The following is a 12,008-nucleotide window of genomic DNA, read 5'->3' as shown; positions in this document are numbered from 1 at the left end:
GACAATAAATGTGTTGTGGCACTTTTGTTCTGTGTTAAACTACTCTATCAGTCGGCAGCACAGATCAATGATTTCTAAACTAAATTGAGTCTAACTGTAAAATCACACCCGAAGAAAAACAATCTTCGTGTTTTTGTGCTGTGTAACGCCTAACCGGATAACCCCCCACCACACAGCGCGCCGGATGGGAAGAGGGGAGGACGGTCAGCTGATACCTTCGAGTCCTCCCATTGGCTGAATGTATCCAATCACAGTGACGGCCGGTTAGCGATGGGCCAATGAGAAGCGGTCAGGCGTGTGTCTTACTGTGTTTTGGCAGATCGCCGGTTGTGTTCAGTTTCGGTACCCTGGCAGATTTTAGCTGTCTGCGGCACTGTGGTCACTCGAGAGTCGGCAGTTTGGAGGAGGCCTCCACAAGGTGTTAGGTATTACCGTTTGTCAGATCTTAAAATCTGTCCGGATAGATCTATATATATAGCTTTGTGTTGTTTCAGCGATGTTGATGCCATTATACCGCTATGTTTCATAACTGCAGTGTTAGAAAGCAGCGTGAAAGAAAAAGACAACATATTCAATCATTTGTAAAACCAGACTTGTTACACAGTCCTATAAATGTCTTTAGCGGTTCTAAACGCCTGCTCCGAGGACTCGCGTTGTTCTGCTATTAATTCGACGTGTGCTTGTTACAGCGGTATGATCTCCCAGGTGTTCATCTTGTCTGCCAAGGGGGATCACCTGATTTATAAAGACTGTATCCTTTTTGCGCCCTGGGCCAAACTCACTGTCAGTAACCAGGACCCCGCTCAGGGACCTGTCTGTCTCTCCCTGAATACCTCTCTCTGACCTGTCTGTCTCTCTGGGTTGTCCCTATCTCTCTGACCTGTCTGTCTCTCTGGGTCGTCTCTGTCTCGCCCTGAAGACCTCTTTCTGACCCGTCTGTCTCGCCCTGAAGACCTCTCTGACATGTCTGTCTCTCCCTGAAGACGTCTCTCTGACCTGTCTGTCTCTCTGGGTCGTGTCTGTCTCACCCTGAAGACCTCTCTCTGCACTTTCTTTACTTTGTGTTGTTTTGCTTACATTCCTGTTTGTGTCGGACAATTACTCCGCCCTGTATCTGCTTTGTGGAGCGCTCCTTTCCCCACGAGCTCGCTTGTGGAATACTGGTGTGTTCAGCAGTGTTAACTGGCTCCGTGGTCGCTTCGGTACCGCGGAGCGATGCCAGCCAAACCGCCCGCGACTGGCACTCCTTGACTGATGATGTCAGCAGTTCGCGGGGAGGCGGGGAGTGATGTCGTCGGCGTTTTCTACGAGAAGGTGACGGCGTTGCCTGGAGACCAGCCTCCCGTTGTCATGGTAGCAGTCCTCTGATTCTTATTGCTGTAATTGTCCAAGCGCGGTGCGTTTCTGCAGGTCCTCTCTGCCCACAGGGCCTAGACTGGGTGGTGGTCACGAGTGAGTGAGACTGGTATTAATCTTTCACTCGCCCGTGACCAGGCCCTTGTTCTCACGGCTCCCTTTCCCTCGGCCTCCTCTCCCGAAGTCGTTCCTCCTGTCCGTTTGTGGGCGTGGACCCGTTAGCTCATTGCCTGTGTGAGCTCAGGACACGCGTTCTCTCTCGAGCATGTGGGAGAGGTGATGAGTGTGTCCTGTCACCCGTTATCATCAGCTGAGTTTAGGGCTGGCTCCTGCTGCACACGGGCTGCTTATGCCTACGTTCTGGCAACACGATTGTTGTGGTCCCTTGTGGGTAACTAGTTAAATTTCAGTAATGATCTGCAAGCAGATTCCGGGAGTTTCTTTAATGGAGCACATTGCCTGATTAACTGATGCCTCCCTTCCAAGAGCTCCTGGTTTTTTTGAGGTTGACCTATAACACTGGAGTCCCATGGAAGAGTGATACAGGGTCTGGCTCCACCACTGGGGGGCGCTGTCTGATCTGTGTGAAGAGTGTGGCTCTGGTCCTACCCCCGACTTGACAGCAGCCTCAGGAGGCTCAGCCCCCCCAGCGATGTCACTGCTGACCCTCCTCTGAGCCACGGGGGCCCGGAGCTGTAGACTGCAGTGACTGCTGGTGTGCTTGGGGGTGCAGGACCATCAAGTAGGCGGAGCGGTGGCTCTGTGGCTAAGGATCTGGAAGGTTGCCGGTTCAAATCCCGCGGCCGGCAGAGGAATCCTACTCCATTGGGCCCCTGGGCAAGGCCCTTAACCCCAACTGCTCCAGGGGCGCCGTACAATGGCAGACCCTGCGCTCTGACCCCAAGCTTCTCTCCCTGTCTGTGTGTCTGTGTCTCCTTGGAGAAAAGCTGGGGTATGCGAAAAGAGGAATTCCTAATGCAAGAAATTGTATAGTGCTAATAAAGAAACACTATTATTATTATTATTATTATTATTATTATTATTATTATTATTATTATTATTATTATATAAGAAGAGAGACCCTGCCCCCATGTGCGTCTGTTTCTCTTCTAGAGTCACGAGGGGCTGCACTTCATTCACATCCGACAGGGGGGGCTCTACTTCGTGGCCACAACAACCGCCAACCTGTCGCCCTTCACTGTCATCGAGTTCCTGAACAGGTAATCTGTTCGTGTGTGTGTGTACAGAGACGGAGCAGTGATGGTGTGGGGGGGTGTGTGTGTGTACAGAGACGGAGCAGTGATGGTGTGTGGGGGTGTGTGTGTGTGTGTACAGAGACGGAGCAGTGATGGTGTGTGTGTGTGTGTACAGAGACGGAGCAGTGATGTGTGTGTGTGTGTGTGTGTACAGAGACGGAGCAGTGATGTGTGTGTGTGTGTGTACAGAGACGGAGCAGTGATGGTGTGTGTGTGTGTGTACAGAGACGGAGCAGTGATGGTGTGGGGTGTGTGTACAGAGACGGAGCAGTGATGGTGTGTGGGTGTGTGTACAGAGACGGAGCAGTGATGGTGTGTGTGTGTGTGTACAGAGACGGAGCAGTGATGGTGTGTGTGTGTGTACAGAGACGGAGCAGTGATGGTGTGGGGTGTGTGTGTGTGTACAGAGACGGAGCAGTGATGGTGTGGGGTGTGTGTGTGTGTACAGAGACGGAGCAGTGATGGTGTGGGGGGTGTGTGTGTGTGTACAGAGACGGAGCAGTGATGGTGTGTGGTGTGTGTGTGTGTGTACAGAGACGGAGCAGTGATGGTGTGGGGGGTGTGTGTGTGTGTACAGAGACGGAGCAGTGATGGTGTGGGGTGTGTGTGTGTGTACAGTACAGAGACGGAGCAGTGATGGTGTGGGGTGTGTGTGTGTGTACAGAAACGGAGCAGTGATGGTGTGGGGGTGTGTGTGTGTGTACAGAGACGGAGCAGTGATGGTGGGTGTGTGTGTGTGTGTACAGAGACGGAGCAGTGATGGTGGGTGGGTGTGTGTGTGTACAGAGACGGAGCAGTGATGGTGTGGGGTGGGTGTGTGTGTGTACAGAGACGGAGCAGTGATGGTGTGGGGGTGTGTGTGTGTGTACAGAGACGGAGCAGTGATGGTGTGGGGTGTGTGTGTGTGTGTGTACAGAGACGGAGCAGTGATGGTGTGGGGGTGTGTGTGTGTGTACAGAGACGGAGCAGTGATGGTGTGGGGTGGGTGTGTGTGTGTACAGAGACGGAGCAGTGATGGTGTGGGGTGTGTGTGTGTGTGTACAGAGACGGAGCAGTGATGGTGTGGGGTGTGTGTGTGTGTGTGTACAGAGACGGAGCAGTGATGGTGTGGGGTGTGTGTGTGTGTACAGAGACGGAGCAGTGATGGTGTGGGGGTGTGTGTACAGAGACGGAGCAGTGATGGTGGGTGTGTGTGTGTGTGTACAGAGACGGAGCAGTGATGGTGTGGGGTGTGTGTGTGTGTGTACAGAGACGGAGCAGTGATGGTGTGGGGGGTGTGTGTGTGTGTAGAGAGACGGAGCAGTGATGGTGTGGGGGGTGTGTGTGTGTACAGAGACGGAGCAGTGATGGTGTGGGGTGTGTGTGTGTGTACAGAGACGGAGCAGTGTTGGTGTGGGGGGTGTGTGTGTGTGTACAGAGACGGAGCAGTGATGGTGTGGGGGGGTGTTTGTGTTGCAGGCTGGCAGCCCTGATTAAAGACTACTGTGGCTCCCTGTCGGAGAAGTCAGTCAGGATGAACTTCGCCCTGATATATGAGCTCCTAGACGAGATGCTGGTGAGGAGATAGGGTTAAACACACACTACACAGAGAGCGCAGAAAGACACAAAGAATGATTTTTTTACCAAGAATTGACAGTCTTACTCTTTAACTGGACAGTCTCGAGAGCAGGGCGCAGAACTGTCTGTTTGGCTGGGATTCATTCTGTTTCCAGCTGAATTTATCCTCCTTGGTCTTCACCAACTGGGTTTGAGAGTTTTCACTGTTGTTGTGTCACAGTTGTTATGCAGTTGTTGATCCTGCATAAGAAAGACTTTTGCCTTTACCACGCTTAGTATAGATAACTGTGGTTGCTGTGTGTGTGGTATGACTTTCTCTTCTTGCCCCTGGCTTTTAGGACTACGGGTATATCCAGACCTCCTCCACCGACATCCTGAAGAACTTCATTCAGACAGAGGCTGTCAGTGCCAAGCCATTCAGCCTGTTCGACCTCAGCAACGTGGGGCTGGTACAGCATCACCTTTGGTCCCACACTCTCCGTCTCTGTCTCCTCTCATTCTCCCTTTGTCTGCCTGTCTCACTTTCCCTGTCTCTCTCTTGTATGTTACTCCCTCTCCCTGTCTGCCTGTCTCACTCTCTCTCCTGTCTCTCTCTTGCATGTTATTCCCTCTCCCTGTCTGCCTGTCTCACTCTCTCCCATCTCACTGTTACTCCCTCTCCCTGTCTGCCTGTCTCACTCTCTCCCCTGTCTCACTGTTACTCCCTCTCCCTGTCTGCCTGTCTCACTCTCTCCCCTGTCTCACTGTTACTCCCTCTCCCTGTCTGCCTGTCTCACTCTCTCCCCTGTCTCACTGTTACTCCCTCTCCCTGTCTGCCTGTCTCACTCTCTCCCCTGTCTCACTGTTACTCCCTCTCCCTGTCTGCCTGTCTCACTCTCTCCCCTGTCTCACTGTTACTCCCTCTCCCTGTCTGCCTGTCTCACTCTCTCTCCTGTCTCACTGTCTCTCTCTCCAGTTTGGTGCGGACACTCAGCAGAGTAAGGTTGCTCCCAGTGCTGCAGCCAGCCGGCCCATACTGACCACCAGGGGAGAGCAGGTTAGTCGCACCAAGCTGTCAAGCACCGTGTCAACATGTCAGTCCGTCCAGCCAGCCGGCGCATCAGTCAGGCTGGTTGTTATTCTCCCGCTTCTCTCTCACCAGGGTGGGAAGGACGAGATCTTCGTGGACGTGATCGAAAGACTGACAGTTATCATCGGGTCAAACGTGAGCTGCCCGTCTTGAAAACGACTGAACATTTTTGCTCTCTCTTCTGTACAGAATAGACACTGTGTCCCCTGTCCCTCTGTCTCTCCCAGGGGGTGCTGATGAAGGCAGACATTCAGGGAGAGATCAGGGTGAAGAGTTTCTTGCCCTCCTGCTCAGGTGAGACTCCTAACCCCCTACCACTGTGCTCTAACTCCTGCAGTGATCATGTCTGTGTGGCCAGAGCTATGTGTTTATAACAGCAGCTGTAATGAAAGCCAGTCGCTGTGGTTGCTGACCAGATTCATGGCCCTACTATTGTTGCTGAATGTGCTGTAATAGACACTCCTGTCCTGTCCCTGCTGCTGCCCGGGTTCTGCCACTGCTCAGACGTCTCATGTCTCCTTCTCTCCCCCGTGCAGAGATGCGCATCGGCCTCAACGAGGAGTTTAGTATTGGGAAGTCCCAGCTGCGTGGTGAGTGTACCCTGCTCTTCCCCGTTGGAGGTGGGCGTGTCAGGGCTGGAGGCCAGCCCGTCTCAAGCTGGTCCCAGGTAGAGCAGTAATAGCAGCTCTTCCAGCCACAACCTTAAAAGCAGCACACTGGTTTTCTTTAGAGACCCACTCTTCTGAGCTTGACTCATGCTCCTTTCTCTCTAGCCTGCCTCTCACTCTGACCTTGACTTGCTGTCCTGTCTCTTGCCTCTCTCACTCGGAGCTCGACTCGTTCTCCTGTCTCTCTCTTGCTGGGCCCTTGACTAGATCTCCCCTCTCGCTCGCAGGGTATGGAGCAGCAGTGCGTGTGGATGAGTGCAGTTTCCACGAGTCCGTCAAGCTGGACGAGTTCGACAGCTACAGGATTCTGAAAGTCACCCCTAGCCAGGGAGAGGTACTGCGAGACACATGCACACACAAAGTTGGACACTGGGAACAGGACAGGATCCAGGCAGCCCAGACACGCAACCTCCCAACACAACGTAGAGTAACCAGATACATTCTGGGGTTTAAGGGAATATACAGACAAGCTGAAGGAACAAAGATTGAGGAGACCTATATCCACCTCCTCAGAGGCTTTGATAAAGTCAAACCAGTGTACTGAATGAATACTGAAATATAAACCTCAGGACACAAGTGGAAACTATATGTGGAAATGCTCTTAACATTGAGAACTGGAGGCACTTTTTTTACACAGGGTTATGGGAGTGTGAAATGAGCTACCACATTCATGGGCGGTGCGGTGGCTCTGTGGCTAAGGATCTGAGCGAGGCCCTTAACCCCCAGCTGCCCCAGGGGCACCGTATAAATGGCTGACCCTGCACTCTGACCCCAAGCTTCTCTCCCTGTCTGTGTGTCTCATGGAGAACAAGTTGGGGTATGCGAAAAGACAAATTCCTAAAACAAGAAATTGTATATGGCCAATAAAGTGATCTTATCTTATGTTGTTGAAGCCGATACCCTGGTGTTTGTCTGGGATCAGTGAACTGCTGCAACAGAGCAGAGGGATCTGGGTGTGTTGAGCTTTTGTCAGACTGCTGAGAGCAGCATATGAACACTCCAAAATTGAAAATAAATCTAGACACAATTATTAGAGAAATGGGCTTTACCTGCAGTGTGGTGTTTCTCTCCTCAGAGCACTGAGCAGGACAGAGGTAGTCACAGGTGAGACACACACTAAGGTTATTCTGAGAGCCTGAAACATCTAATCAGACATTACAGGGGACTTGATACCCCTATTGGTTGTTGTGTCACCACACTGGATTGGTCCACCCTCTCCAGGTCTACTGGCCCCAAGGGAAGGATCTGCTATGGGCTGGATGGGCTGAGCCACCCCTCTCGTTTATAATGCGTTTGCTCTGTTTCTCTAACCACAGCAAACAGTGATGCAGTACCAGCTGTGTGACGACCTGCCCTCCTCACCCCCCTTCAGGCTCTTCCCCACGTTGGAGAGAGACCCCAGCGGCAGGTACGCATCCTCTTTTAGCGGACATTATATCTTGTGCCCCTTGGAGTAGATAAGTGGCCTCTTGGAGAAAACTCTGCATTGCTCGCTGCCCCCTGGTCATCATTGCCTGGCCATAGATACCGCCACAGCTCCTAGCTCACCAGTGACAGACAGTGGAGGAGATCCACGTCCTGTTGAGAATGGTCATCATTCATACGTGATATAAATGTGTACCAGGTGACGTGTGACAGAAAGCAGAGAAACCACTGGCAGGTCTAACTCCATGTCTGCATTAGAGGAATAAGCCTCAGTTCTATTACGTACAAGGTTATGATTAAGGAAGCAATAATTACAACTAGAGGATTAATAATGTTGCAGTAAGATTGCAAGAAGTAGTGCCCTTCTTATGTACTGTGGAAGTGAAGTTGAAATGGCTGTTTTTGTTGTATAAAGTAACTCAGATTTAAGATGAAAAAATGAATATTGTGGTGCAGAATGTCTCCTTTAGGTTTCTGTGCATACATGTTTTAATATTTTAGATTATTACCATTTTTGTGTTCCATTAATTAGTTAACTAATTGGCGGACTACCTCAGGGATCTGCATGGAGAACACTGTTGTTCCCAAGAACAGAGCTGTCTGGATTAGCTAAAAAAACAGTTCATGTTTGTAGACAATTTACCCAACTTCAAGATTTAGCAAACACTGGTAGCTGCTCAAGATCTTCAAAGGGATTTGAATCAAATTCTGGATGGAAAAGGCACATACCTGTCAGGTAACACTGAATGTAGACACACCAGTAGCAAAAACACAGCCTACGGCTGTGAAACAGGAAATGCTAGACTAGAAGAGGCAACTGAAAGCCTACAGGCTACATCAGAAATATCAGGCTCACCTGCTAATTAATGCCTCTGATAGAGCAGGTCTGGTGCCACAGCCATGCAGAAGAGAGAGCACAGGTCCAGCAGGGATGAAACGGTCAATTGATTATCCAAGTTGTTTTTGAACCCTTCTCTTTTTGGAATCGGCATTTTCAATGTATCTTGACTCAAGGCTACCCCAAATATCCCTTTTATTGGAGTGTGTGTGGGAGGGGCATTTAAGGCTGCTCTGCACAGGGGGCGCTTTTGAGCAGCAAACCCCAACTACCTACGACCCGATCTTGCCGATTTAGCCAATTGTGCATCAGCCGATCACACTTAGGTAATGACAGACTGGAAGCAGTGTGTCTAGGACCAAGATGGACTCTGATTTAAGACCTCAGTTTAGAGGTGGCTCCCAGTTCAAATAGACAAGCTTGTAGGACTCATGTATCCTGTCTCTCTCTTTACAGACTGCTAATTTACCTCAAGCTCAGATGTGATCTGCCTCCGAAGAGGTGAGTGTCCATGTGTCCCTCTGCTGTAATCTGCTGTATCGGTAAACCCACACACTAGTCCTGCTGCAGCTGTCCGCTTACAGGTCCCATGGAGAAACACTCCTGCACTCCAAATTCCTGCAGGAATTCCTGCAATAAGGGCTTGTTAAAGACAAAGCACTGCTAAATGATCCCCAAGAAACAGAATGAACCTCGCTGAAGTGCTGGCAAACCCCACCTTGAAGTGAACAAGCCTGAAGAAGGCTGCTCCCAGTCTGAGCGACGCCTGCAGACACTGTGTTCCAGGAGACGTGCGTGGAAGACCACGTCAGGGAGGCGCGTCGCTCGATCCGTCACTGCCAGTGGCAGAGGCCAGTGTGTCCCGCGGGGGACAGGACAGCACGTGGCTCTGGTCTCTCTCGCTCTGTGGCGGGCCACTTTCCCTTGTCCACCATTCCTTTGCTGTGTTCTGGGATGACCAGCCCCAGTTCACTCACAGTTGGTCTCAAGCTATTGTGCCCCCAGCAAACTCTGCGTGACTGCTGCCAAGTAACCGTGGGCTCAGCACCCCCTTTCTCAGCTGGAGTTAACAGTGAGGGAACCCGTTCCTGGCGGGATGTACTATACACTGAGGACTGCACGGTTTCCCTGAAGATGCGTCTCGGGCCGCGCCGCGTGTTTGTGACTCAACACTGCTGGTGCTGCTGCGATCTTGTGTGGCAAAGCGCAGGCAGCGCGTGGAGACTGGGGGAGAGCTGGTGTGCTGTGCCGTTACTGTACCAGTTCAAAAAGGCTGGAAGCACACTGAAGCAGTGTTCCTCTGTGATTTTTCAGCGCAGCCCTCGGCGTGGTGGTCACTGTGCCTGTGCCCAAAGGCTCTCTGAGGTAAGAATCCCTCCCTTGTCTCCCTGTCCTATCTCCTCTCTTCTTCCTGCTCCACCCCTCTCTCCTGATGCTCTCTCTCCCAGCCTGTCCCAGGAGCTCAGCAGTCCCGACCAGAGTGCCGAACTGCAGCTGAGCAAGAAGGCTGTGATCTGGGAGATCCCCCGCTTCCCAGGGGGGACACAGCTGTCTGCAGTGTTCAAGGTGAGAGGGGTGGTGCTGGGTAGGGGGCTGCTCTGCATTTTCTTGCTGTTCTTGAGAGCCAGACTTAATGTCTTGAACAGTATTGAAAACCCTAAAAGGAACAGGCCAACTTCAACCCAGGGGCCATCCTTAAGCCCAGTGGTGACAGGGACACAGGTACATGAGTGGAAACAGTTTTGGACCTTTTAAGGACACAAAATATGAGGCACTTGTTAACACAAAGTGCTGTGGAGGTGTGGATCAAGCTGTTGAGGGTCACTATGCAAGATCCTGTAGGAAGAGACTTGATGGTATTGTAGAATAGATGTTTGGGATGCAAGCGTTTTGGACTTGTACCATGATCATGCGGAATCAGGGTCCTGACTGCCTTTAGGGGTTTGTTGACTCGGGCCTCCCTCCATCCCTCCTCTGTTCAGCTGGGGCTGCACTTGTGCATCTATTGGGGACGAGAAGGTCCTGTCCTGAATGTGGAAAGTTCTTCGTGATCTCCTGGGATGGTTAAGCTCCTAGTGACCAAACACTCTGTGCTCTTCCCTCTCAGCTGGAAGTGCCAGGCCTGAGCCCCGCCTCGCTGCAGGAAGTAGGTCCGGTCAGCCTGTCCTTCGAGCTGCCGAAGCACACCTGCACCGGCCTGCAGATCCGCTTCCTCCGCCTGTCCCGCGGCGCGCCCTCCCTGCCTCAGCGCTGGGTCCGCTATGTGACACACTCCGACTCCTACACCATCCGCCTGTGAGCCTGGGGACCAGCCTGCCGCACAGGGGCTCGTCTTCTCCTTCAGAGCGGGCTGTCTGAGCGAGCAAGCGAGGGCACGTGCCAAGAGGCGGGGGATTTGAATGCGGTCAGACCACTGCAAGACGCGAGGCTCCAGGCACCCCTGCAGGCCGACCTGGTCATCCTTCTCTTCCAGCTGCTGTCCAGACACTTTCTTGCACAGGGTTACAGAATATTCTTCAGGAACTCCCCACGCACCCCTTGGAACAAACCTTTATAGAAGCAGGTGCCATCATTGTCTATGAAAGCCTGGAGAACAACCCCACTGAAAAGGACAGGGACAGCTGAAGGGATGCTGCAGTCTTCCTCTGGAAGCAGAGTGACAGCAGGCGGTGGGTGTCTAATACTAGTGAGAGGTGCTAGTGGGAGTAGCTGGAACTGGGAATTCACCAGTAAATACACTGCAGCAGGCCTTTCACCTCACTCTGTGGATGGACAGAACTTCATCTTTTTCATTTGTAATTACTGTAGTATCCAGTGTTCTTGAAGTGTTCTAAGAGGTAACTCTGAGTCCAGTTGTTTTTCCTTTGCTATAAAGGAGAGGGTAACTGGAAACCCGCTAATGATCACAGTTGGGCATCACGGGAGCAGACGGTTGGCCCTAATGAAGCCGGCTGCCAGGGGGAAAACTGTTGTGTGATGGGCATGGTCACGATTCCCCCAGTTATGTCTACTGCTCCAGTCAGAAACGAAGGACACAGGGCTGGAAAGACCAGATAAAGTCGTCAGACAAATAGACATTCTGCACCTGGGTGACATTCTCCCATAGAATTTAAGAACCTTAACACTTCCTGTAATCAACGGGGAGAGGTAAAGGATGCCTTGTGAAGTCACACATGAATGCCTACTGAGGTATATTATTCCAAACAAGTGAAGTGGCCTACCTCTTCTGAACTGTATGAAATGAAATTATAGTATATATATTGTACAATAAAAGCATAAACATGACATTTGCTTAAGGTAAATAAAAATTAAACATCTCAAATGTCGAAAGCTGAGAATACTCATTCCTAATGCAGCTTATCCAGAATTTTGTCCATTTCTGCCACTGTTGTAACCTTGAGTCATCTTCTTTATAACAGCATTCAGGTGCCTTGTGCTGTGATGCCACACTGCTCTGTAAGGGTCATAATCAAAGCTACAACAAATAGTGAGAACTAGTTGAAAAAGGTAAAAATTTCACTAAGCTTCCTCTGGTAATTCGTGAACATAAGACAAAGGAAGGTTTGTGGCATGAAGGCATTAGAAGGACAGAGTGCCTTAAAAATAGCGGATTTGAGCAGATCCCAGCCTCAAGAGCAGGATTCCTGCCATTGGTATTTTTCGTTTACAAGCAATTAAACTTTATCTGAATAATGAGCACAGGGATGTTCCTCAGCAGAGGAATGAACCCACCCACTCCTGGTGTGGAATAAGTGTTTCTCCAGCTGGAGAAGTGGGTGAAGGACTGGACTGGCGAGGCTCACTCCTCCCTAGAGACCCGCCTGTGCTGGGCTCTTGCC

General features: G+C 51.2%; 1 protein-coding gene across 5 annotated transcripts; it reads left to right on the top strand.

Annotated features, from left to right (window-relative positions):
* Positions 1–295: 295 nt before the first annotated feature.
* On the top strand, positions 296–11,454 carry ap4m1 (adaptor related protein complex 4 subunit mu 1). Of its 5 annotated transcripts, none has more exons than XM_015340318.2 (16): positions 296–425; positions 690–751; positions 1,268–1,353; positions 2,470–2,576; positions 4,071–4,167; positions 4,508–4,618; positions 5,125–5,205; positions 5,311–5,373; positions 5,466–5,532; positions 5,775–5,828; positions 6,134–6,240; positions 7,223–7,314; positions 8,626–8,670; positions 9,489–9,534; positions 9,618–9,735; positions 10,277–11,454. In XM_015340318.2, exons 2-16 carry the CDS (start codon positions 694–696, stop codon positions 10,525–10,527), a joined length of 1,383 nt encoding a protein of 460 aa, XP_015195804.2. In that variant the 5' UTR covers positions 296–425; positions 690–693; the 3' UTR covers positions 10,528–11,454. The 5 variants fall into 5 exon arrangements, with proteins under 5 accessions (XP_015195804.2, XP_015195803.2, XP_015195805.2 ...); XM_015340317.2 differs by having other exon boundaries at positions 1,265–1,353; XM_015340321.2 differs by having other exon boundaries at positions 297–425; positions 9,484–9,534.
* Positions 11,455–12,008: the final 554 nt, after the last annotated feature.

The sequence above is a fragment of the Lepisosteus oculatus genome, chromosome 3 (assembly GCF_040954835.1).
Source record: "Lepisosteus oculatus isolate fLepOcu1 chromosome 3, fLepOcu1.hap2, whole genome shotgun sequence".
Classification (NCBI taxonomy): domain Eukaryota; kingdom Metazoa; phylum Chordata; class Actinopteri; order Semionotiformes; family Lepisosteidae; genus Lepisosteus; species Lepisosteus oculatus.
The sequence above is the reverse complement of the archived record's forward strand: the minus strand, read 5'-3'. Positions and strand labels throughout refer to the sequence as shown.

Coding starts and splice junctions, on each gene's coding strand:
- ap4m1 (XM_015340317.2), top strand. CDS start 694: ATGATCTCCCAGGTGTTCATCTTGTCTGCCAAGGGGGATCACCTGATT. Junction 5,374..5,465: donor CAGTTATCATCGGGTCAAAC/GTGAGCTGCCCG, acceptor TGTCTCTCCCAG/GGGGTGCTGATGAAGGCAGA. Junction 5,533..5,774: donor TTTCTTGCCCTCCTGCTCAG/GTGAGACTCCTA, acceptor TCCCCCGTGCAG/AGATGCGCATCGGCCTCAAC.